The sequence below is a fragment of the Oculina patagonica genome, chromosome 4, assembly GCF_052425735.1.
Source record: "Oculina patagonica isolate OP01 chromosome 4, crgOcupat, whole genome shotgun sequence".
Lineage (NCBI taxonomy): Eukaryota > Metazoa > Cnidaria > Anthozoa > Scleractinia > Oculinidae > Oculina > Oculina patagonica.
Window position 1 is genome coordinate 11,799,224 of NC_135761.1, and position 27,760 is coordinate 11,826,983.

At 38.7% G+C, this 27,760-nt stretch overlaps 1 protein-coding gene and 1 pseudogene across 2 annotated transcripts; one reads left to right on the top strand and one right to left on the bottom strand.

Moving 5' to 3' along the window:
- The first annotated feature begins 12,926 nt into the window (after positions 1–12,926).
- On the top strand, positions 12,927–15,770 carry LOC144651563 (uncharacterized; annotated as a pseudogene).
- Positions 15,771–17,651: 1,881 nt separating this feature from the next.
- LOC144651518 (junctophilin-3-like) lies at positions 17,652–26,922 on the bottom strand. 2 transcript variants are annotated; one of them, XR_013570329.1, is made up of 3 exons: positions 26,407–26,922; positions 19,921–22,501; positions 17,652–19,135 (listed from the first exon to the last, which is right to left on the bottom strand). XR_013570329.1 is itself a non-coding variant. In XM_078511480.1 (2 exons), exons 1-2 carry the CDS (start codon positions 26,780–26,782, stop codon positions 21,699–21,701), a joined length of 1,179 nt encoding a protein of 392 aa, XP_078367606.1. In that variant the 5' UTR covers positions 26,783–26,922; the 3' UTR covers positions 17,652–21,698. The 2 variants fall into 2 exon arrangements, 1 of the variants encoding a protein (XP_078367606.1); XM_078511480.1 differs by having other exon boundaries at positions 17,652–22,501.
- Positions 26,923–27,760: the final 838 nt, after the last annotated feature.

The following is a 27,760-nucleotide window of genomic DNA, read 5'->3' on the forward strand; positions in this document are numbered from 1 at the left end:
CTAGAATTTGTAATCATTCAATCGGTGGTTACGTAATGTTGGCGGCAACGCAATATTATTTTTTCGCTAAGTCAGTTTATTTGGGAAATGAATTCGTTGCGTACATTTCGCTACCTTAGAACAACGTGCAAAAATAGCAAACAACTTGGCATGAAATTAGAAAAAAACATATGTTAAACTTAAAGCAAAGTTTTGATAAGCGCTAAGATACAATCAGGGTTTCACATGCAAAAAAAAAAATATGCGACTGTTCGTGGCTACATTTGGGTTTGTTACATTCGCAAACGTCTAGTCCTTTTACTCAACTAAAAGAAAACTAAAAAATGAAACTAGCATATTGGAGGTTATGTATAATTTTATTTTTTCCACTACAGTATTTTTGTGAAATTAATGAAGTTCGTTGCGCAAAATTCGCAATTACTCCACAGTGCATTTACCCAACTAAAAAGAAAAAAAAACAGACAAAAAGAAACTGGCCATTTGGACAAAATGTAATTCATTACGCACATTTCGCTACTGTAAAACAACTTGACTTCATGATGTGGTTGACCTTATTTACAGCAATTTCTTGTAAGCGAAAATCAGCATCAAGATAATGAATTAATTCCCTTATAACACAAAATTACTCTCAGAATTGAGTTAAACATAAGAAAACAATAAAAAAGTGTTGCTTCTGATTCGCACTTCAGTAGTTACAAGATTATATATGTTTGAAAAAACAAAAAACGTGCCAATGTTCGAAGTTACCTTTGCATGGTATGCTCGCCGTAAACGTCCTTTTACTTTGCAATGCGCTTGTAAGTATAAAATGTATACAAGGGCCTGAAAACATCCTCCCACAGTTGCAAAGCAATTCCCGCGTCTATTGTTCGCCAATCCACTTCGGACTCGAACTTTCTGAATGCAGGGGGTGGATTCAGGTGTAACTCTTGAAGAATTTTTTGCTCTTTCGTCACCGCCTCCTCGCTGCTTGGGACATTGAATTGATGGGCTCTTTTAGCAAGCGTTTCTCTCTGTTTCTTGGCGATTTTCCGTGGGCTCTTTTTCGAGTCATCAAGTTCTTTTCCTTGTTCGTTTCTGTTCGCCATTTTCGTTTCCCGTGCTCCCATTTTTGACCAAGAAAAGCTAACCTTTGCTTTACAGTAAGTAGAAAGCAACGTTTCGCTCTTGAGAAAAAGTTTAATTAAAAATAGGTCTAGCGCAATGGTCCGCAGACAAATAACGTCAGTAAAACTCCTTTTTACGTCAGAAACGTGTTCAGAAAAAAAGACAACACAATAGACCACACGTGCGAAATGCTATTGTTACGTAACCTAGCAGTCATCTGCACGAGACCTACACACGTCTGAGTTCAAGGAGAACATTTCCTTCTCGTCCTTATTAAAACGAGAAAAGTAGTTCAAACTGAAGTAAAGGATAATATATTACTGAAAAGCATATCGTAAAAACGTTGAAAATGAAAAACGAACGAAAAAAAAAGCCCTAAAGCGAACAGAGCTGAGCAACCGCTTACAAAACAAATACGGTTAGACGGAGGCCAGAAAAACCTGGTATAAAAAACCCCAGTGGGGAAAAAATGCCAGGAAACCTGGGTAGGAACCAAGGCTCAAGCTCCAGGCCAATCCTACGTGCATACAAAAGAATAAAAATAAACGTTATATACTGCAATGAGTGTCTATTACAACGTTATTATACTGCAATGAGTGTCTATTAAACATTACATTATGAACTGAAGACCAAGAACGCGGTTGGTTCTGAGGCCTAGATGACAAGCACGTGCTATACCCTTCCTTATATAGCCCTACGTCATTACCCATGACCCCACAGCCTGGAACCCAGGCCTAGTTGTATCTCGTGCCGACAAAATAGTAATTTCAGTCTTCTTCGCGAGCTCATTCGCCAGAAATAACATTTTTCGTGTGTATAGAGCTCGTTATGTCTAGAGGCGGGTGATCCGAACTTAACCCTATTCAGACCCGGGAGGAAGGGGTTGGGGGCAGGCTTTTGAGGACCGTTCTGAACTTTGAAGATAGGTAACTTACGATTAATACTATAGCCATCAAACTATGTGACTTTTCCTAAAACTGTGCTGGCAAGATTTTGACGCAACAACGACATTATGGCAGGCAAAAGCCCCCGGCATGAAATTGTAATATGAAATAAATGGTTTCAAATTTGATACACCCTCCTTTCTGCCTTAGCTTAACTGAGTGAGCCCTCCCCCCACCCCGCCCCTTTCCCTTATCCCAAAATCAAGACGCTTTGGGGCACAAGTTGTGGTTGGTTAGATTTTAACAAAGAGAATAAATCTAATCAATCAAATCAACAGTTTTAAATTCCCTTTGTTAACAGGGCATTTAAAACAGTTGATTGATTGCCGTGGCTAGATTTTAAACATCATGTGTCTTGTAAATAATAAAGATGGTAAATTTCAAGCTCGGTGATAAAAAGTGAAGAAATTATTCAACACGACACGAGCGTGGGACAAAGAAAAAAACACATAAAAAAATACAAGTTTTTTGTTAGCCAATTGTCCTCATGCAAAGGCCCTGCTGGTTAAGAAGATAATGCATTATTCAGTTGAACATTGAAATTTTAATCAAAATGATCAAGTTTTTAAGTATTGGCCATGAGGAAGACTTGCTCTGCCAGCTGAAATACTTTCCAATACATTTTGCCCGTTTGCCTTAGTAACAGCCTTGCAATCACTCTGGTTTAAAAGGAACGCCACAGGCGTTTTGACTGTGCTTTTCTGCTTGGGAATTCGTTGATAAGAAAACCTTACTGTTGCGTTAGACGTAATTTGTACATGGTATGACGTCAACATAAAGATGGTTATTAAAGTATAAAGAAAAAATATGCAAATTACCACTTTTACTTGCTACTTGAATACTGCATTCTGTGGAGAAATCGCCCATAGCACACATATTTAAAATGCCGTTCTTTAAACAAATCCATTCAGTAGGTCAGAAGTTCGAATATATTCCTGAGTCGGCCTCGATATATTTTTTTATGTTTTTCCTTGTGTTTTTTGTCAGCCAATGGGTGGTCGCACAATGTTGGTTGATACACCATATTATTTTTCAACCAAATCAGTTAATTTTGTGAAATGAATTCGTTGCGTACATTTCGCGTCCTTAGAACAAAGTGCAAAAGCAGCAAACAACTAGGCATAAAAATTAAAAAGCAAAGCTGCATGTGATGAGCCCTAGGTTCCAATGAGGTTAATTGTATGAAAAAGACAACGGCGACTGTTCGAGGCTATGTTTGGGTTTATTATATTCGCAAACCTCTTACTTCACAGTATGTGTACTCAATTAAAACAAAACTGAGAAAAAAGAAACTGGCCTATTGGAGAAAATGTAATTCGTTGCACACATTTCGCTACAGTAGAACAACAAAAGCAACAAAAATTCATGAAGTGGTTGACCTTATTTACAGCAATTTCTCGTTAGCAAAAATCAGCAACAAGATAAAGAATTAATTCCCTGATTACACGAAATTACACTCAGAATAAAAGCATGGGAAAACAATGAACAGTGACAACTGTTTCGAATGACAAAAATGTGCTATGTTCGGAGTTACCTTTGCGGGTTATGCTCGCAAACCTCCTGTAAATCAGTTTTCAATGAAAAGTATACAAGGGCCTAAAAACGTCCTCCCAGAGTTGCAATGCAATTTCCTCGTCAATTGTTCGCCAATCCACTTCCAACTCGAACTTTCTGAATGCAGGTGGTGGGTTCAGGTGTAATTCTTGAAGAGTCTTTTTCTGTTTCGCCTTCACCTCCTCGCTGCTTGGGACATTGAATTGATGGGCTCTTTCAGCAGGCTTTTCTTTCTGCTTCTTGGCAATTTTTCCACGGCTCTTCCGCGAATCGCCAAGTCTTTCTCCTTGTTCATTTCTTTTCGCCATTTTCGTTTTGTGTGCCCCCATTTTTGACCACGAATGGCTCACCTTTGCTTTACGGCAAGTATGAAGCAACGTTTCGCTCTTGACAAGAGTTTAATTAAAAATGCGACTAGCGCTATGGTCTGCAGAAAAATAACGACGTCAGTAAAATCCTTTATACGTCAAAAGACTTAGGGTTACATAACGATAGCATTTCTCACGTGCCACCGGCACGCGACCTGCACGTGTCTCAGTTTGAGGAGAACATTTTTTTGTTAATCTTTTCTTGTTAATAAGTTAATATGAATATGCATATACAAGCTGAGGAATGCTGTTACCTGTGTTATGAGCTCGTCATTTCTAGCCCAAACCCTCCGCCCTTTTCTTGTCAGACATGTGCAGGCCCAAAATGGCGAAAGGGACGGACCATTATTTTTTTGGAGGGAGGTATGAAAAATTTTCCTTTGCAAACTTTTTTTAGTTTATGCACCTCTGCAAACATTTTTTTTTTCGAAATGCAAACTATGTTTTGTTATACATGTTGTGTTTGCAAACAATTTATTTTGTTTTTCTAGGCCCTGCAAACATTTTTTTTTTCAATATTCTTTATACCCCCCCCCCCCCCCCTCCCTCCAAAAAATAATCGTCCGTCCCTAACCAGAATGTTTATACCTAATCTTACCTTTTTGGTACGCTTCGGTAGCATATCAGGCGAGTTTGGTTTAGCTATATGCAGCCGAAGCGTACCAAAAAGGTACGATTAGGTTTTTACCGTACCCAAATTCAGCCAAAAATCCGGTTATACTTATCGCTTTGTTGAAGCCATGCTTGCAAGGTACGAACTGCAAATTGTGTTGACTTGGTCTTCAACACTTTTACCAAGTTCTTCTTCTGCCTTGTTTTCCACTCGTTTGTTTTGAGTTTTATTCTCTAATTTTCAAAATCAAAATTAAGCGAAAAAATTTGGAAATTCCGACTCCATTTTTTCAGTCTGAATGTCTCAGTACTCGTCAGCAATTACATCGCGCAATTGGCGAGCGCGCTCAAGTTTGGCCTTGGCGGAAAAGTTTTTCTCTTCTTACGACCCCTAAACACCGCTTAATTTAAATTACGAAGTTCTGTTTTATTGGTAAAACCTCTTTTTAATTCTTTGTACAGTAACACTACTTTACTTCAAAGTGACCGTGATATGGTGGCATATCAGGTCAGTGACTTGATATCGCGTAGGATATCAGGACAGTAGATCGCGCTTCTGATTGGCTACTTGTGAATTTGGGTACGGTAAAATGTATAAACATTCCATTGACCAATCACAACTCGGTATTTCTACTAAATACGGGGAGGTATTCAATCGGCAAACTACGAACGACTCGGCAAATTTTCGGAAATCTTTTCGGAGAGAGTCAAAGTAATTTTGCAATACTCGCTTGTTTTCCTTTGGAAATTTAATAAAAAAAATATAACTGCCATTCCAGTAATTTAACGCTGAATAAAATAAACGCGATTTTCAAAACTTTGCGTTTATTTAAGTTGCGGCAATTTAAAGAAAGTTATTTTCTGCACCTTGTCCTTAGTTACATGCCGTGTTAAATTCTTCTGCGCTTAGTATACTGAAATCAGCAAGCCTGTGACTCACAAAATTTAAATTTTCGATCTCCTATAGAGTGATGTAAAATTTCGCGTGTTTCATTTTCGCACACCTTTTTGCAAGTATCAATTTTTGCGAGATTTTCTAAAACGCGAAATTCGTGAGTTAAGTAAGCGCGAAAATATAGTTAGTAAGAATACTAAGCTACAGAAGAAGTTTGTGAGAAAAAGTTTGGGAATTTAATTGGGAAACAGACGAGAACAATTCTCTGGAACCAGTGTAGTCAGTTACTGTTATTTCAGTAAAAGGAAGAAGGCTGTAAACGAGAGAGAGAAAAAAAAAAACAACCTAAAAGGCAAAGTATAGCTGCATTTTCAGAACAGCACTGCTTCCCGGCCATTTTATCTCACCTCACCTCTCCTTAGCAATTTCTCTAGTGTCAAGTGGGGCATAGCGCCAAAAAAAAATCAGCGTGTGGAGTGAGCTTCCAGTTTAAAATATAGGCGGACAGAAAGATAGTGCGAGACGTTTTATTTAACTAGAGACGAAAATCAGTCGGTCCAAATGTCGGTCGGTCCTTTATGGCCGATCGGTGATGCGACGACTAAACTCTGGAACTCCATGTTGGTTTGTTTCGGTACCGCGTCCGCTTGTAACTTAGCTGCGATTGGTGTAGAGCGCTACCTAGCTATTACGCGGCCCCTGTCGCACCATTGTTCTATCATCTCGAGGAGAACGCTCGCAGGGGTTTTTTTCGTTTGGATATACGCCTTCTTGAGCGGTATTTGTAGCTTTTTTGCTTGGAAAAACCTAGGCTACATGGATCCCGGATTTTCGATTTCCATCAGCCACGCTCTGCCATTGCTTCTGCTAGACATTCTTATACCGTAAAGCATATGTGTCGTGGTTTACACCCTCATATATCGAATCTCACTGGACCATTCCTGCAGAATAGGGCTGTTATGTGGCTGGACGTTTGACGGCCAAAAGGTGCGGATTGCAAAGGAGAGGAAATCTGCCAAAACACTCAGTCTTCTAGTTGGAGTATTCATGGTGTGTTTCTTGGTCCGCAAGAAATCTTGGAACGAAATAAGGCTTAATGATTATATTATTTAGCATACTCGTCCCCAGCTCCAACCCCTGACCATCTTAGCCAGCGGAGCTTTTGCTAACCTCGTTCCCAGGGTCTCTCTCCCCGACCCCTCTCTCGCTCTCAACTCTCGCTCTGGGGGGCGGAGAGAGAGAGAGAACTTGGGAACGAGGTCGGGCTTATGCGCGCACGAGGAAAACCTACCTCTTGGGGCACATGATTTGATTGGCTAGATTTTAACAAAGGGAATAAATCTAATCAATCAAATCAACAGTTTTAAATTCCTTTTGTTATGCCGGAGAAAATTTTAAACAGTTGATTTGATTGGCTAGAATTTAAACTCCAGCCAATCAAATCATGTGCCCCCTGAGCCAATTGTCCTCGTGCCAAGTCCCCGCCGGCTTAGAGAAAATACATTACTTCAGTTAAACATTGAAATTTGAAACAAAATAATCACATTTTTAAGTACTGGCCATATAGAAGAATTGCTCTGCCAGTTGAAATACAGGCGTTTTGACTGTGCTTTTCTGCTTTGGGAATTCGTTGATAAGAAAACCTTACAGTTGCGATAGACATAATTTGTACATGGTATGACGTCAACATTAAAGATGGCTATTAAAGTATAAACTTTTCAACCAAATGAGTTATAAACTATACACTATGCAAATTACCCCTTTTATTGCTACTTGAATGCTCCTTTCTGCGGAGAAAATCGTTCATAGCACACGTATTTAATATAACAAACATTTCATGCCGTTCTTTAAAACAAATTAATTAAGTAGGTCAGAATTTTAAATATATTCCTGCGTCGAAGCGGCGGCCTCAATACATTTTTAGTTGTTTTTCCTTGTGTTTCGCAGTCAATCGGTGGTCGCGCAATGTTGGTTGATACGCAATATTATTTTTCAATCAAATTAGTTAATTTCGTGAAATTAATTCGTTGCGTACATTTCAAGCACAGAGCCAAATTTTAACAGTACAAATGAAAACCGTGTTACGATAGAGCAAAGTGCAGAACAAAGTGCAGCAAACAACTAGACATGAAATTAAAAAGCAAAGCTTTGATGAGCGCTAGGTTCCGTTGAGGTTTATTGTATGAAAAAGACAACGGCGACTGTTCGGGGCTATATTTGGGTTTATTATATTCGCAAACGTCCCTTTACTACACAATATGTGTACTCAACTAAAAAAACTGAGAAAAAAGAAAATGGCCTATTGAAGAAAATGTAATTCGTTGCGCACGCTGTTTCGCTACTGTAGAACAACAAAAGCAACAAAAATTCATAAATGAGGTTGACCATATTTATTACAATTTCTCGTTAGCGAAAATCAGATAATGCATCAAGATAATGAATTAATTCCTTAATAACACGAAATTACACTCAGAATTAAAGCATGGGAAGACAATGAACAGTGACAACTTTTCGAATGACAAAAATGTGCTATGTTCGGAGTTACCTTTGCGGGTTATGCTCGCAAACCTCCTGTAAATCAATTTTCAATGAAAGGTATACAAGGGCCTGAAAACGTCCTCCCAGAGTTGCAAAGCAATTTCCTCGTCAATTGTTCGCCAATCCACTTCGGACTCGAACTTTCTGAATGCAGGGGGTGGGTTCAGGTGTAATTCTTGAAGAGTCTTTTTCTGTTTCGCCTTCACCTCGTCGCTGCTTGGGACATTGAACTGATGGGCTCTTTCAGCAGGCTTTTCTTTCTGCTTCTTGGCAATTTTTCCACGGCTCTTCCGCGAATCACCAAGTCTTTCTCCTTGTTCATTTCTTTTCGCCATTTTCGTTTTGTGTGCTCCCATTTTTGACCAAGAAAGGCTCACCTTTGCTTTACAGCAAGTATGAAGCAACGTTGCGCTCTTGACAAGAGTTTGATAAAAAAAAAAAATGCGTCTAGCGCTATGCTCTGCAGACAAATAGCGTCAGTAAAATCCTTTCTACGTCAAAAGACCCAGGTTACATAACGATAACGTTACATAACGATAGCATTTCTCACGTGCCACCGCCGGCACGCGACTTGCCCGCATCGGAGTTCGAGGAGAACGTTTTTCTTGTTAATCTTTTCTTGTTAATAAGTTAATATAAATATGCATATACAAGCTGAAGAATGCTGTTACCCTTGTCATTTCTAGCCCAACCCTCCGCCCTTTTCTTGTCAGACACGCGCAGGAGTCAAAATGGACTCCTGTGGTGTGATGGGGTCCAAAACAGCGAAAGGGACGGACCATTATTTTTTTTGAGGGGGGGTATGAAAAATTTTCCTTTGCAAACTTGTTTTTAGTTTATGCACCTCTGCAAACATTTTTTTTTTTCGAAATGCATACATGCATATTACATATTGTGTTTGCAAACAATTTATTTTGTTTTTCTAGCCCCTGCAAACATTTTTTTCAATATTTTTCATACCCCACCCACCCCCTCCAAAAACGAATGGTCCGTTCCTAAGCAGAATTGAATGTAATTAATAAACATTCAATTTTTAACCAATCACAACTCGGTATCTTTACTGAGTACGGAGAGGTATTCAATCGGCAATCTTCGGAAATCTCTTCGAAGAGAGTCCAAGTCATTCGGCAATACTCGCTAGTTTTTCTGCGGAAATTTAATAAAAAAATGAAACCTGCATTCCAGTAATTTAACGCTCCATAAAATAAACGCGATTTTCAAAACTTTGCGTTAATATAAGTCGCGGCAATTTTAAAGAAAGTTATTTTCTGCACCTTGTCCTTAGTTACATGCCGTGTTAAATTCTTCTGCGCTTAGTATACTGAAATCAGCAAGCCTGTGACTCACAAAATTTAAATTTTCGATCTCCTATAGAGTGATGTAAAATTTCGCGTGTTTCATTTTCGCACACCTTTTTGCAAGTATCAATTTTTGCGAGATTTTCTAAAACGCGAAATTCGTGAGTTAAGTAAGCGCGAAAATATACTGAGTTAGTAAGAATACTGAGCTACAGAAGAAGTTTGTGAGAAAAAGTTTGGGAATTTAATTGGGAAACAGACGAGAACAATTCTCTGGAACCAGTGTAGTCAGTTACTGTTATTTCAGTAAAAGGAAGAAGGCTGTAAACGAGAGAGAGAAAAAAAAAAACAACCTAAAAGGCAAAGTATAGCTGCATTTTCAGAACAGCACTGCTTCCCGGCCATTTTATCTCACCTCACCTCTCCTTAGCAATTTCTCTAGTGTCAAGTGGGGCATAGCGCCAAAAAACAATCAGCGTGTGGAGTGTAGGCCTTTCTCGATTATGCTAGCATTTTTTTCGGCATTTTTTGGGAAAACGAGCATTTTTTTTTTCGTTTTTTCTTGAAAAAGAATTGCTAGCATTTTCTGTCATTTTTCATGACTGTGATCCAGATTTCAGCACTCAGAACTCAGAAGGATAAATAATCCTAAAGTTTCACAATTTTGATTACTTAATTTGATTGTTTAATTTTCTGTCTGTTTCGACTGTTTGTGCGTTGTGTTACTTGTTTACTTGTGTTGTGTTACTTGTGTGTGTTTTTTTAATTTTTTAAAAAATATATTTTTTTATTTTTTTTTATAACAAACAATTATTAAGTATCACCTGTTGTTGATATGAGCATATAATGTAAGAGTTTGTACGTTTTGTTTGAAATAAAACAAAGCATTCTTTGGAATTCAAGTGGCATTTTTAAAAGAAATCAGGCATTATTTTAGCATTTTTTTGGCTTTATGCGAGAATTTCTAGTAGCATTAAATGCCAGTTTTACTAGCATAATCGAGAAAGGCCTAGTGGAGTGAGCTTCCAGTTTAAAATATAGGCGGACAGAAAGATAGTGCGAGACGTTTTATTTAACTAGAGACGAAAATCAGTCGGTCCAAATGTGTTTTTATGTGCGTCTAAAACAAAAATGGCAGAGAGGCATTTTAACAAAGGTCTGAAAATAAATACACAACGTACTGTCCAAATACTCCGCATTGCTATAATCATTTATTGACAGTCACGTTGATAAAAAAATTATTAAATGGTCGTACAATGAATTGTGTTCACATTATCTTACGTACATCCCTTCGGTTTCTTAGAATCAGAATAGGATTTATTGTCAATGTAAACCGTTAATAATATTAACTGGCTCAAGAATCTAAAGGAAAATTGAAAATAATTTTTTTCTTGTTATAGACATCACCAGAAACCTACGCAGTTTTTAATGGTTCTGATGTGATTGACAGCGTTTCCTTGACAACGATAGCTGATAAAACAAATGTGAGAGAAGTTCCGCAACTATCCAAACAATAATTGTTATATGAAGAAGAGTACCTTGCTCAGTGATAAGCGGCCAGTACAGATAAAAAAAGAAATCAAATTGCAGAGGCGGTGAATAAATTATCGAAGGAAAATAACACAAGATTTAAACCGTGAAATGTGATACGAGAAGAAGCAAGAAATAAGGTGGACCCACCGACAAAGTTTTATTGTATTGCTCAGGGAATTATCGTAGGAAACTTTATGTCTTCAAGTTTGATGAATCGTACTTTTTCGGCTCCGCTCAACGCGACAGAAATGAAAAGCAGTGTTTTCACAGCCGCTGGTGTGCTGGTAGTCACTCTTACCATCACAGTAACACTTACAGGCGACTGTTTGATCTACGCTGCCTTCTACTCTAACACGAGTATCCGCACAAGGGCCAACTTGTTTTTCTTGTCTTTGATTACGGCAGACGTCTTCCAAGCTCTGTTCGTCATGCCGTTAGAATTGGTGCGCATCGTCCACGAACCTTTATGGCCGATCGGTGATGCGACGACTAAACTCTGGAACTCCATGTTCGTTTGTTTCGGTACCGCGTCCGCTTCTAACTTAGCTGCGATTGGTGTTGAGCGCTACCTAGCCATTACGCGACCTTTGACTCACTATTGTTCTATCATCTCGAGGAGAACGCTCGCAGGAGTCTTCTTCGTTTGGATATACGCCTTCTTGAGCGGTATTTGCAGCTTTTTCGCCTGGAAAAACCTAGGCTACATGGATCCCGGATTTTCGATTTCCATCAGCCACGCTCTGCCATTGCTTCTGCTAGACATTCTTATACCGTTAACCATATGTGTCGTGGTTTACACCCTCATATATCGAATCTCACTGGACCATTCGTGCAGAATAGGACTGTTATGTGGTTGGACGTTTGACGGCCAAAAGGTGCGGATTGCAAAGGAGAGGAAATCCGCCAAAACACTCAGTCTTCTAGTTGGAGTATTCATGGTGTGTTCCTTACCGTTTTTTATCTTTCACTCCGTGGATGCCGTCTTCAAAGAACGACTTCCTAATCGCCGATACGCGAGCCACGTCGTTAAATGGCTGTGCTATATAAACTCCGCGTGTAATTGGGCGCTATATGGGTTTCTTAACCACGATTTTAGAGAAGTTTTGTTTGTTATATTTAAGAAATGTCATCTGCGCATTGTTTCAGTGTTACGTTCGAACCGCGTTGTGCCTTTTTTGTCAGACAAAATAGTTCCCTGATATACTTTTTGTTGATAAGGAAAGTAACTTTCAATAAAAATACGCACACCAAACTTTTTTTATCTTATAGCGAAAAGCTTGCGGTAGCAGCGCAATTCGTCTATCATTCTCTTTGTATCGTATTTTATCAAGGTCTTTCTGATTTTATCGATTAAACGCTGGGAGCGTTTATCATGTTTATTTAGAACTCGGCTCGGCGCTGTTAACCCCGAAGTTTATATGAAATGCCTTATTAAACTAAATTTTTGACCAAGTCATTCAATTTTTGAAACTTTATGCCTGAGATTAAATATTCCAAAAGAAGAAGTTATTAAACTGACCGAGTTATTAAACTGACCGAGTTATTAAAAGAAAACAAAAATAAACAGAATATATAAACAGATGTGATTTGTTTTACTGGATCACACGCTGTGTTCAAGGTGCGTTTATGGGGATAGTTATGAAGAAAATATTACACAATTGAGGGATTAAAAGTTTTTATGTGATTTTGGAAAGCTAATTTGTAGGCCGTCCCTCCTTATCCCTCCTAGATCGACCCCTCCAGCCCCTCCCCTTTTACAATATGGACTCTTAATTAGTTTCCAGTCTTCCTCGATCAACATAGCGGAAGCGCCTGCCTTTTTCTGCCTGTAAACTCCTACAGCTACTCTTACGTCTGCAAGAAATCTTGGCAAAATTTAAGCTTGAGTCTTTCAAGAAGACCATCCTTATCAAGAAAACATGCATTCTTACGTGCTCAGTGAAGAAAAGTCGTACGAGCAAGAGAAAATGACTCCTTGAAGCTATATCTTTGTGAAAACCTCTCCTCGCGGGCGCGAACGTGACGAGAGTCTTGAGAATACATGTTTACACTGTCCTGGCACAGTGAATTTCTGTAAAGACATCACGTTAACGATGGCGTCCTCCACACCTTGTGGAAGAGCTTTTCCGCTTATAGGAGACTTCACTAACATTCATCTTTCAGAAGATATGAAAGATGTTATCAACACTGAATTGCAGTCTGGAAGGGAAGCGATTCCGAAGTTGGAAAGTAAGTTCAATTTGGTCATCACAGATTTATTTGAAACTGAAATTCTGTCACTTTTTGAACTGCAAGATCCATATGCTATATTTTCTGAAAAGCTTAAAATAAACTTAGTTGGAAGTGTAAGTGAAGGATTCGGTTTACCTGAATACATACACTTGATGGAAGAAGAAAGTTCCATGCAGGTTGCGACCAGGGATGAAGCTGATTTTAATCTTGTCTGGAGCTCGCTAAAACTTGGTGAATCTGGAAGTTGTAGTTCATCAGATGTTCTAGACGGTGTAGTTGAATTCAGTTCAGAATTTCCAGGCTATGCCGTAATCAAGCTAGTGAATCATGAAGCTGTCACTCGGTGGATAGACCTTTCAAATATTGCCATGAACTGTGATGGTAGTGAAGTAGCAGTTTACCTACATCCATCAGCTGTCACTGATGAGTTTTACATGTCTTTGCATTTGCGAAGTGTACTTAGTAATTTGATTATGTACAGCCTTGGAGAAAGTGATGTTGAAAATAATGATGAGAAGCAGAACGGTGACTTTAAAAAGGCAGAATTTAAAGAAAAATATACTTCTTGTAGCAAAAAGTCTCTCCACAAGTCTCACAGTGAAGTTACAAGGAGCATAGTTAGTACTAACTATGAAGAGTCAAAAGGTTTTGTTTGTTGTAGATCAAGGAGGACCAGCCGTAAATGTTAGTGTCTTTTCACAGAGAAGGGGGAGGTACTATGTTTGATATGGCGTTATGCTTGTCATTTCCCTATTGGCCAACTGTAGCTTACAACTGGATCTCAAGACACAGGCAAAGTGGATGGCCAAGTCTGGAACTCATTTCCTTGATTACAAAAGAAGGATGTGCACTGGTGCCTGTTAGTCCACTCAGAAGTCGGACTGGTTTAGAATGGCGCATCTCCTTTAGTTCATGCGAGAGAAAGCTGGCGCAATCCTTGAGTGACTGCCAAAAGGGATGCTACTTGACTGTGAAAGGAATATGGAGACATTTCCTTAAACACCCTAGTAAGAGAGGGTTGCAGTCCTATCATCTCAAAACTGCAATGTTTTGGGTTTGTGAAGAAGTTTCTTCGAATTATTGGAGGAGTGACAAAATGGGTATTGGAGTGTTAAGAATACTTCAAAAACTGTATAGTTTCCTTGTGAACATGTCTTGTCCAAATTACTTTATCCCTGAGAACAATCTTTTCCAAGACATTGATGAAGATGTACTCATGGCTACCCTACAGAGGGTTTGCATTGCCATTGCCTCAAGGCAGCAGATCTGGTATGACAATCCTGCACTCTTGAACACCTTGGAACCAGAAAACTCTCGACTGCACTTGAACAAGCTTGAAGACAAAGCTTTTCGTGAAGCAATTGAGAATGCGTTTTGCTTTTGCTATGATCTGGCACTGCACGAGGATCCACAACAAGCTGAAAATTTGGAGAAGAAGTTAGCATACAACATAAAGGAGGCATTAGAAAAATGTTCACAAGCTCAAGAGTCCTCACGCTCTCTTGCCACAGCCTTTTTTGTAACATTTGAGACAATGCTCCTTCAGCAGTACTGGACATCTTCTGCCATTATGAGGAAATATATTGGTGGAAGGATGCCCCCTCGAATGATTGCACTAAAAAAGCCAATTTCATGGGATCTGATCATCACGCTTTGTGCTTGGCTGGATTTGTTCAAGTTTGGCTTTAACTTATTTGTTTGTTTCAGTAATCAGGAGGGTATAAAGTATCTGGTAAGTCAAGATCAAGACACTGAAGGAACTGAAGAGGACAGTGATTGTGAGAGTGAAGACAGTCTGAAAGACTTCTCAGACCATGTGCTGTTGAATTTAACTCAGGCCTTTATGGGAAATGAAGAATTAGATCTCAACATGATTGTTGATGATGACAGCGAAGAACAGGAAATTGATGATGAAAGTGATGATGAAAGTGATGATTGAACAGGAACATTTCTAAACATAATATTTCAGACACTCAATCTTTAGTTGGTTCTTTTTCAATATTTCTTTACCAAGTGGTAATACTGGAAGGGGTGTAGGATGGTCCTTGAAATATATTGAGTCTTGGCAAATTTTAGGGGAGTCTCAAAATCTTGGCTTTACAAACTACCGGTAGTGTCTCGGAATCTTAAAGCTCCAAAAACAGGTAATCTCAGGATCTTGAATTTTGCAATTTGAGTTTCGGAATCTCACAAGCCAAGCAAAACTTTAATGTGAATGAACTGTCGTAAAGCAACAAAAACAAAGAAAAATCACGATTTAATGCTGTATACTGCTCGTTAATTTGCCGTTCTGATTTATCTAGAAACAATTGTTTGTACTATGCATAGTGTAGACAAAGAGCTTCAGAGCGCTGTAAAAGTCTCGCGCTCGGATTTTTGAATCGCAGCATCTTTATCTCGGGTTTTAAACAAGGGTCTCGGCGTCTCAGCAAGTCTCGGATTTTTCAATTCTACACCCCTACTGGACTGATGCACTGCCAGTTTTTTAAAAAGTGGCAGTGGTAGTGGCTTACAAGGCCAGACTGTGTCTTACTCTGGTTTCTGTAGCACAAAGCAGATATGTCTAGGATTGAACACTAATGAGATGCACGCTCCTCATAACTGGTATCACAAAGTGTACTCATTAATAAAAGTTCACCAAAACACACCAAAATTTGTCAAATATGAAGTAATATGGAAATGTCAAACAACACAGTTAAACATGAAGTACTCAATCCATTAAACAAAAAAAAATCCTTGCATTTCATCCTGGACATAAGTGGCACAAAGCAACAGTATACTACAGAGTTGTTCCCATGCCAGTCATAATTGATTTGATTTTCAGCTGAGGAAAGATTGCATCCTGATAATATGGGTGCAACTATTTTATCTTCCTCTCTTGCCATAACTCACTTCATGTCACTTTTAGGGAGGAGCGTACTCAAAAATATTTTAAAAAGAATGCTCTACCCCAAAGTCCAAAACCTTATCCTTTACACACCACTTATGACAGAAAAGGTAACCCTTTCATGTACCTTCAATAGAAAATGGCAACCCTTTCACAGAACCACAGTAACGATACAGTATCTCTTTCCTAAGTTTTTACTCATGTGAATCATCTGTTCTTTGGGTCTGTTTGAGATATTTGAAATGAAAGTTTTTTCTACCCATTTGTATACTTCCACTAATGTAGGTATAGGTATATACTAGTTATGCAATGCTTTCGAGTGGTATACTATGGAATATCCCACATCAAGTCACTTGTATTTTCTTGGTATACACACGAGTCTTTAGGCGAGTGTGTATAGCAAGAAAATACAAGTGACTTGCATGTGGGATATTCCATAGTATACCATGAGAAAGTGTTGTGTAACTATTTTATACCATGCCATAGAAAATATGCCTTCTAAATTTCGTTGAGAATACAATCGCAGCGCACGATGGGAAGGTTGGGTTGAATACCGTCGAATATACAACGGCTTTCCTGTATTCTGATTGGCTGTATTTTCTATGGCATATATGGTATAAATGCCTATACATTCTGACACCCCTTTTGGGTGGAGCCTCCCCATTACTGTCCACTACAGGGTGTACCCCTCCCTCCCCCAACCACGGCACTGGGATGTCACTCCAGTACTGTTGTCTGAACTTAAGTTATTCTGTACTCATCAGCTTACTCTGTAACAAACACCAGATTATCTCAAAATGTGGTATTCAAGTTTACATTATCTTTCTCTCAGCAACCATAAGATGTTTGATTGCCTCATTTACAATGGTACAATAGCTCGTATAAAGTAAATATTACTAATAGTCACCGATCATCATCATGCCAGCATGAGGAGGAAAGGGATATGCCTGTCATGATGCAAAAGTCTCAACCTTGTTCCCATGGTCTGTCTCTTCTGGCCCCTAGAGCAGCAGACACATGACCAGACCAAACCAGGGTCTCTCTTCTCTCGCTCTAGAGGGGGGGGGGGGGGGGAAGAGTTCCTGGGAACAAGGTTGCAAAAGCCGTAGCAATGACAAGACATCATCTTATTGCATAGTTTCAACATTAACCAAATGGTTGTGAGCACATTTTGAAAGGGGGGGGGGGGTCAGGTACTCCTGAACAAAACAAAACTTCTCATTGGGGGGGGGGGGTGTTGCAACTTAGTAACTCTCCACCCTGGCTCTATCTACGAGTTATACAACAGTTGCACAGCACAGGAAAATTGTCGATGAATGGATTTACTTACCAGCTGTGAAATAGATTCTGGAGTACAACCCTCCAAGGTTTTCCTTAGCGGCCACTTGGCCACTGACTGCTCAAGTTTGGTTGCCAGTGAAAAATTTTAGTCGCTAAATTAAGCTCACGCTTCAATCCTTCTTCTCAATTTTAGTCACCAGGCTGACGACTTCGGTTCTAATTTAGTCGCCAGCTCCAAAATTTTAGTTGCCATAGCGACTGAAATGGTCTCAACTTGGATGGTGGGAGTAATACAATATTATTATATCCCTTTCTTAATCTTTTGTTTTGTTCGTTTTTGTCTTACTACTGAAAATAGACAGAGACTAGTTAGAGTATATAAAACAAGCACAAACACTCATGTCTATCTCTATAAAAATACTTTATTCCCATCATTTTGTAATTTACAGCTAATCGATACAAAAATAAAACCATTTTAATTCATGTGTTTGGTTTCTTTCTTGTTCTAATCATTTCTAAAATAACTATGTAGTCCTTAGACTTCAGTGACACTGCAAAGTGCAAGTATTTAGACTACCCAAAAAGCAATCATTGGCAGGAAAAGTTTTCGAAAACTTCAGCTACCCTGATGTTCAAAAAGCACCTACACTGATATTCAAGTTTTCAATGATTTGTTAACAAAAGATTGTTTTTCGAGCATTCTAACTTTTTGTCAAAATAATTAATTTTGTCACTTTCAGCAGGTAAAGACTAACACTAGAAATCCTACAATTTATCTTTTTAGTGTAGCCATACTTTGATTGTCAACAGAAACTAATAACTAATCAATAAATGTGGCAATTTTTTTTGAACTGTTATTAAAGAAAAAACTGCAAAAGGCAATTTAAACACTGAAAACTCTGACAAATACTGTTTCAGCAGTACTTTGCAATAACGGCCCTCCCGAAAATTTTGACAATTTCTGCAAAGTGTAGCAAGCTTGATTGGCAAGGCTATCTTCACTATAATTTGTCAGTAATATGCTCATTTGGTGAACCAATCAACAGGCTTGGAAAATGCAGCACAGTATCTAGACAAAATTGCAGTATACATACCACAGCATTGCTGCTTACTACCTTATTATAGGAAATTAACGATACATGTTATTAACCCGAATTTCAAAAATTTGCGTTAATTTTATTGATGCTAATTAATATAAACATGTTTACTATAAGCATTTAACCAGAACTTTTCTTAAATTCGCGTTAATTTTATTAGGCGTATATTTTGTTTGCGTTGTTAAAATGCTTCGTTATATTCCTATAATAAGGTTAACATTTTGATCTTGGCTTCTTAGCAACTCTATGTTGGTTTTGCTGTTGCATAGCCAATAACAATCAAGTTAGCTGTAGTTGATGGCCTTTTGATTGGCTCATAAGATAGGAAATCAACATAAAGATGTTAGAACATTGTGTGGTTCCAGAAAATATCCATACCTCCCCCACAGAAGGGATTTGCCCTATGACCCCCCCACCCCTCTGGAAATTCCAATTTAGCTTCATACATTACTTGAGAGTTTTGGGTCTTTGTGATCCCCCCTCCTCCCCAGAATTCCAATCCCTTCTGTGGGGGGGAGTATGGATATTTTCTGGAACCACACATTGTCACAGAATTAAGAATGTACTTTACAATAATATTAAGATGGATTCTGCTCAAAGTTCGAGCAATAAGTGAAAAAATTAATTACTAAAAATCTGCTCATAGCACAGTAACATTTTGTTTACTGTTTGAATCATCTCACTGTAATTCATTTCTCTAATTCTCGAGAAAGTTAATGTCAAACCTCGTAAGAAAAGCTTAAAATGTGTGTTGTTTTGTTTTGAACTGACAGGAAACTTCCATTTTAACTTAAAGTGCCTATGAAGTAAAAATTAATTAATACTTATTTGAAAGACTTTTACAAATAAAGAAGAATGGCGTTTACCGATTTGAAAGATCTTCTTTCGTTTAGGAGATATTCACGTTTTTGTGTTATGCAAATGAGGAAAGTGATGACGTCATAAATTGTTCCACTGAAAGATAGATCACAAAATCAAGGATATCTCTGAAAAAAATATCTCTGATATTTCTGAAACTTGGCATCAGTAGTGACCTCCCTTAAAGATGCAAGATGGCTCATACTATGATGTAACCATGGCAACACTCTTGGTTCCAGGCTCTTTCTGTCATAAACCAAATATCTCAATTTGCAACCCTTTAAAGTGGGACAGAGGGTCCAGCTTGGAACACACATAATGCCCTATTACCCTAACTCTCCTCATTAGCTTGTTGGGAGTGGATAATCTTTGATTAAGCAAAAACTGGGGATATCAGTATTAATTAAAATAGGTATTTGCAGCAAAACAGTTGCCATGGCAACAGCACGACAGGTGTCATTTTGTGTCTTTTGTGGTGTACATTAATCATGCCAAGTTTGAAGAACACAGCTAAAATATTCCAAGAGATATTCTTGATTCAATGCTTCATCTTTTTGTGGAACAATCAATGACGTCATCACTTTCCTCATTTGCACAATATAAAAACGTAAATATCTCTAAAACGAAAACGGATATTGCAAAAAGGAAAACGCCATTCTTCTTTATTTTGAGAAGCCTTTAAAATAAACAGCAATTATTTTCTACTTCATAGGCACTTTAAATATGGAGAACTTCAAATTTGTTTTTCCCTTGTCGGGTAAGCTTGAGAGCTAAAATTTTGATAGGTTCTTCTTAACTGTACTAAAACTGTGCCGTTGCTATGAGGTCTTTTTGGTAACTTCATTTTTGCCTTCATTGCTCAAATGTTCAGCGGAAACCGGTTTAAGTATCATTTGTACCATGCATTTGTGTACAAATTATTTCAAAGGTCATCAAAAAATCTGCATTAATTGTAAAATGTAAAAATAAACCTTTGCACTTCTTTGCACTGTTGAGCATTTTGCATTGATCTACTGTACACAGGCAAATAAAAATTCTGAGAAACACTTTTTAAGGCCTTAGATTTTTGGCTCCATGCAGGGTTTGTAGTAGACAAAAAAGAAGTAACTCAACATTTCCAACTTTTAAAAAATGCTAGTAGCAGTTTCCAAAATTATTGACAATATGTCCTTCTTGTCTAATGGCTCCAAATTTGGTTTCAATAAATTGAATGGGTTTCAGCATTCAAATGCATGAAGAACTATCAATGGTAAAATGGTATAAATTTGTTTGCAGAACTGAACAATTTGATATTACAATACCTTTATATTATATATATATATATATACAGAGCAAAAACACACATGCACAAATAAATTAAAGTCTACATTTTTGGGGGCCAGTTAAATGCTAAAACTAAGCCAATAAGATAATACATTCCAATAGTAAATACTATGATGAAGTTACTTCAATTCTGCATTCTTCAAAGTTTAAGTGCAAAGTTAAAATTTAACAACATTATTGTATGTACATGTATCAGTATGTTGACTATGTGTACAGTCTGTAGATGGCAAAAATTTGTCAAACTAAGCAAATTCTAGTGGACGACGGATCCAGAGTCCAGCCACATTCAAAATTCAAACTCAAACCCAGCAGCTTTTCTGAAGCATTCTTAAAATGCCATAAGCAGCATAATTTCAAAATTCTGTTTACTTATAAAAATATGGGAAATTTTACACAAGGAACTTACATGTACATTCAAGTAGGTGTGCTTCTCATGTACCAAACATGAATTTAAAGGTGAACTTTCACTGTGTTAACAGCTTTTCTATAGACATTACAATGTATTTTAAAAAATTCATTTTAAAAATTAGCAGTCTTGTCTAAGAAACAGGCTAACTAAGACAATACATCATGATTAAAATAATTTCCTCCTCAAAAACTGTCAATCTACCTCTGAATACCTCTTCGTTTGACACTAACTAAGTCTGCAGTGACTGCTTTATTGAACAATATACACGCTATACTACAACACTACTAAATACATCAACTATACTAACCCTTAATATTCTTTTAAAGATTCACACACTAACACCCCAAGATTGGTAACTACAGTAGCTGCACAATAATTTGCTACAAGTACAGAACCTAACAGTACATACATGTAATAAGTACATGTAATTTCCGTATTATCAGATACAATTAAGACTTACTAAGCTGTATATATTTGCATGGGGACCTTGGTGGTGGTGCACTCGCCAAAGTAACGTGATGTAGTTTGACACGTGTTGTCATTTTTCTAGCCACCAAGGTAAGCTAGTATACTCCAATTCCAACAAACTTCTGTGCATGAATTGAGCATTTCATGAGTCCACACTGTGCTTGGCTTATATGGTCAATTAAGTTGTGACAATGCATGTTGATGAAGGCGCCATGATGCACAAGTGAGGTGCTAAACATCTGCAGGGAAACTGCCGCAAAAATTTTCCATCACATCAAAACAGCATCTTTTTCTCTACGTTTTGTCTTTCATTTTAGACATGATTGCTCTGACCCGCTTTTGAGCGATAGCTGCTGCCGAGACAGCATCCCCAGCAGCACTGACTGCATCTACAGCTTTGTCCCGTGATGCCGCAGCTCTAGACAATGCAACCTGAGATTTCTGTTCAGCTTTCTCTGCGGCATCTTGTGCTCCCTCACAAATAACTCTGAGCCGCTGCTTAAATCTAGTAACAAGAGAAACTAATGCGCCCTTCTTTTTAACATCAGTAATCAGTTCGTCATTTTTCCATTCTCCTTCAAGTTTTGTTTCATCTGGAAAGGTGGCTACACCTAAACCATGACGCATGTTCTCATTCCATTCACCAATGTATTTAAATCCATCAGTATCTTCTATGATGCCCAATCCATGGCGCTTGTCATTTTTCCATTCCCCTTTGTATGTTTCTATTAAGCGATTACTTGCTCTTTCAATTTGTCCATTTGAATCAACAGTTTCCATTGTGTAAGACTGCGCCGACCCACTGCCCGCTGTACTGTTCACTGACCCGGTTTCACTAGCATTCCCCGGATCATTTGGTGATTTTGGAGATTGTGACTGAGAGTCAGAGGTCTGTGAGGGAGTCTTCTTGTGCCATGGAATAGGTCTACTACTGTTCTGACTAGGTAGAACACCATTAGATTTAAAGTTATCCACAGTTGTCTGTCTAGAAATACAACGCTTGTAATGCCTTGTGGTGCTGTTTTCTCGTTTAACTTCACCACTTCGTACAGCATACCCAGAGCGCATTCCTGTTTTCCACTGTCCATAGTAGTATCCTAAAAAAAGATTGAGGGAACCATACTGATCAGGAAGTTTAAATGATTAGGGTTTTACACATGTTTTCCAACCCTTTTGCCTCAATTGTGCCATTATTGTTCATTTGATGCTGAAAAAACGATATTTACATGGCCATGGAGCGACCATTAATAATCAAATCATCCCTGACAAGACCCATGTAAAATGCTGACCATGTGGAAATTTTTTCAGATCACGTGTTAAGATCGGGGGGTGGGGCCGGAGAGGGGAGAGAGGGGAAGAGGAGGGAGGGGGGAAGGGGGCGGGGGGGACGGGTGGGGGCGGGCGGGGAGTCGAGGGAGGGGGAGGAGGAGACGGGGGGGGGGAGGGGGGGGGGAGGGGGGGGGGGGAGGGAGGGGGGGGCGGAAAGGGGGCGGAGGAGAGGGGGGGAGCGGGAGGGCGGGAGGGGGGGGACGAGAGACGGGAGGAGCCACGCCGGACCCAAAACGGGGGTATAAATAAAACTGCTTTGAATTCAAAATTTTTAAGGCAGTTTTACCACTCTAGTGGTTGTGATACTTATGGACAACATAAACTGCACTTGATAAATGCAAATTGACTTTGATCTCTCTTCTCGGCACAGCCATAATGGAGCTGCACATGTGTGAAAATAACATAAAGGAACCGCAAACACACCCATGTGTATTGTCGAGCTATGTTCAATAAGCTGGCAGGAATTTTTCAAATCATCAAAGGAGTGCATAGAGAAGCATGAGACACACCCAAGTGCTTTCTTGCACTGCATGAATGTTATTTACAATACTTGCGTGCTTATAAATTATAACTCAACAATGCACTGCACGAAGCAAGCTTGCTATTACCTTTACAACAATGCAGGGGGCCCCATGTGTTATAATTTGATATTACATGTACACGCATGACCTGGTCCAAATGCATTATCAAACTATACTGAACTTAAGCTGACTCACTGTAGCAAACACGATTGCAAGAACATTTTAAAATATTAAGTACAGTCTTCCTCTTTAAAACAGTTTCAATTTTATGACTGTTGGCTCCTCTTTTGAATGTTGCTTTTTATTTTGACCCTGGCATCAAAAGCATGTTCTTCACTATGCAAAATAAGATTGCTGATATTAAAGACTTAACTGGGTAATGTACACTAATCACAAGATTAACAGCTTACACTGTGTCATCAGTGAATGTAAACAAAACAATCATCCAACCAAGAGACATTATGAGCATAATATCAAACAGTTTAGTTTTAGAAACGACACATTTTATTATACGGTGTAAGAGTGCTCTCCTTTAAAGGCCTTTGTCATAAGACACACTCATAAAATCCTTTTTGTCGCCAGTCTACAAGACTAGTGTGCTTTCAGAATGTGATATGTTTTTCTATTAGAGTTAAACCGGTTTCCACCTGATTGCTTGCTTAATGCTGGCTTGAATTACCACAAAAACTATTAAATGCATCACTGACAGTTAATTTTGATCATTTAGATCACAAAAGGTTGCCTTTGATTCTTAAACAAAGTACACATTGTTGCAAAGCTCATTTTAAACCTCTGCAGGAGAGACTCAACCTGCGGTGCACAACATTAGAAAGCGACTTGCTTGTAAGACCTAAACCAAATTGTTGCTATATCAACTATCAAACATAAACACAAACTGCAAAATACAGGGCCTACTCTAAGTGCAAGGACTACTTGCAAGTGTTTTATCTTAAAATCAGCACTGCTGAAATTGATGTTTGAAATAAACTAGTGCTTGAGATACATTAACACAAAATCTTCGTTGTTACCACACAACTTGGAACAAGAGTCATATCCGACATGTTTGTGAAAGATCGCCCAGGCATGCAATATGCAACTCCCTTTCAGTGAAGCTGGAGAGGAGCAGATTAGCAATTATGTGCCCATTCTAAGCTTGCCACTCTTTTCATATATCCTATATTAAGGTCAAGTAATTCCATTTGGTTCTTTAATCTTCATGTATAGATTGGTCGGCGTAGTCTCAATAAAATGGCAATTACTATGAAACCATCTAACACTTGCTGCCTTTTGTTCGCAAATTAGCTCAATTCATGAAACATGCGACTAACTGTATTTGTGCAATACTTTCCTAAACTGTACAGGAAGTACGTGCAACTCGTTCCCAGAAATGAAATTCAAGAATCAAATAACAAAGCTGAACTGCCAAGATCAGATGATTACAGTGATATGAGAAAAATAAACCTAAAACTATGCAAATAAGAAAAAATCACAGCCCTGGGCAAAACAATAATCAAAAAATTAACCTAATATCCACTCCACGACAATTTTAGAACGGACTGAAAAATTAGACATTAAATCCTGAGAAACATACATCTCGTGTAAATTTCAAGGCGTTCGGATTCTGACATGACATGCACAAAATCACCTGCGCGACCTTGTTAATGCCTTGAGCGTTATTGAAATAATACGCTGTTTTCTGGAACCGATCCGCATTTAAAATGAACACATTATAGAACAATCCATTTTAAAACTGATTTATTCCGAAGTTGAAATAAGCTTTGGAAATTACTGAATGGCGACACATTAGAATGGAGGCGCGCTGACAGCCCAATCAATGGTCATATCTCCAGCAGTGCTCCTGCTAAACATTCCCGCTTCTGAAAAGTTGTGGTTTGTTCTAGAACGTCGTAGAGTCCGTAGACGAAGTCATTCGCTGCCAAAACATTCAAAAGTTGACGAAAACACTCAAAGAAAACATCAACAGCCGTTTAGTGTGTTGACAGTTTGCGAATGTGCGTACAGAGAGGGTATAATCCACTGACTCCACTTGGATGTAGTCTGTTTACCTATTTTGGACCCGATCTTTCCCTAACTACTACAATCTCGCTAAGGTTCCACCTTTACTGCCCATTTGAGATTTTTATACACACATGTCTGACGAACAAATCAGCAAAAATCGCAACCTGGAACTTGCGTGAATTCCAAAGTTTTGAGAAACAGATAAGCCAATACTTGTTCGCAGAAGCGAAAGAATTAAACAGTCACTGATCACGGATATTTGGAATTCTGTTGAACAAGTCAAGCATAAAAGATTTCACAGGACAGCTAAAACTGATTAAGATACTAGTTTCAGCATTTATCGAGAAAGAATACGACTGATGTCTGCCGCTTTGTGAAATTTGTTACTCAACAAAGTGGAAAGCAAAGTTTGCTTTTTAGTCAATTGTGTAACACTTATGTCTAAGTTGTGATGTTTCGTCTCGAACAAAATAATAGCCACTGGTATTTTCAGAGATGTAACATTTCCTCGATTTAACTTTTACAGACAGAATGTTTATTTCTGTGTAAAAACTCCCGCAATCGCGCCGTGATTCATTTCAAGTTCGACCGTACCGCATTAAGCTCTGATTCAATATTACAAAGAATCCCACCTGTAATCAGATGTTATGGACCACCTCAAACATTGATATCGGCGCTGCATAAAATACGACCTTGGCGAAGTTCGACATTCACAAAATAAGCTTAATTAGCAGGCAACATTCTGGCGAAAAAACGTACTCAAGAACTGTCAAATTGACGCGAGGGAAAAGCTGTCAAGATGATTTTCCCCGCGCAAGAAATCCGGATAAAGGAAATCCCGAAAACAGAAAAATCCGTTTAGTATAGAATAACAAGAACAGGAATCAAAGAAATTAGACGAGTTTAGTATAGCGCTTAAGGCAGTAACTAAACTACATGTATAAGAAAGAATGACAAATGCTGCAAATGTATCTTGTCCACTGACATAAATGATCAATTGAGTTAATTTTCTTCCGAATATATGTCCCATCATTCTTTCACGACTGATGAAAAATTGAACGCATCTGCCGGCAAATTAGCAACAAATTATGCCTGGACTGCAATTTATTTTCATCAGTAATGCTAAAACGTACCTCCGTCGGCGTAGATTTCGATTCCATAGCCTTCTTGCAAACCTGAAGTCCAACTTCCCTCGTAACGAGCTCCGCTTTCCGATTTCTGTATTCCGTAACGCGCTTTAAATCCTTCCTCCCATTCACCCTGGTAAGTCCATTTACCTCGATATTCGACCCCGAGTCCGTGTCTACGGCCATTGAGCCATTCACCTTCAAAACGGTGTCCATTTGGCCAAACATAAACGCCGCTGAGTTCGAATCCGTTGTTCCAGGAGCCTTCGTAGCGAGCCTGTCCTTTTGGTCCCGTGCAGATGCCGTATCCGTGCGCTTTGCTGTTTTTCCATTCTCCGCAGTAAGTTCCACCATCTTCAAAGTCAAAGCGACCACCGCTCATAATCAACCGCGGCAAGCATAGCTCGGAAGCAAGTAAGGTAAGATCAGAAAGACAAGTCAGTATACAAACATGCTCGGGACAACTCGCTCACCGCCTCCACGCGATGTTGAATTTGCGTTTCACTTGACTGACACTTTACCACTCGCGCAAATCCGCTCCTCTGGACAGACCGTCTGCGCATACTCTGTAACGAAAACCGCTGCACGCAACTCCCCGTATTTGCGAAACAAGTTAAGCAAGTTGTTTGTTTGTTTGTCTGTCTGTTTGTTTACTTACTTCTGTTATTTTACCAGAGAAAAAACTTAAAGGGATCCTAATCAAGATAAATCGCACATGTAGGTGGAATACACGAGAGTCGGACGCCCCTTATAAAATACCGAGAACCACCTGAAATATACAACTGCAATCAAAAATATGTACATTTCAAAAAAATATATAGACTATATATCTCGAGGGCCATATGTATAAAAATCAATCATTTAGATGATACAGAAATATAACTTTAGCTAAACATGCTACGAAATATAATAGCCCTGGTTATAAACCATGTTCCTTGTAAGTCAAAGTTCAGACAATGGAACAGAAACTCTGCCAGGTTGTTTTCTGTCGTCCTAGACTCTGCGTTCCGGCTTTCCTGGATATTAAAATTGTCCAAGGCAAATGAGTCTGACCATTTCTGCTAGACATGTAAACTTTTTTTGTTCTGTTAAAGTCGATAATCCGGAATAGAAACCAGTGGCATCTTGAAGTGAAAAAATCTAGAACAGACCGAGACGTGTTTATTTTTTTCGTGATTTATAGTGGGTCACGTTTGAGTCCCCTGCGCTTTGTCCATGAAGTGCCCCCCTGCTGGGTCGAGACGAAAATAGACGGGCAGCTGATGAAGTATTTTTGCCAATTAACATGTTAGTTTTCGCATTAATAAAAAATTATCACTAATTATGTTCATCTGCTATATCTGCAATCCTTGATACGAAG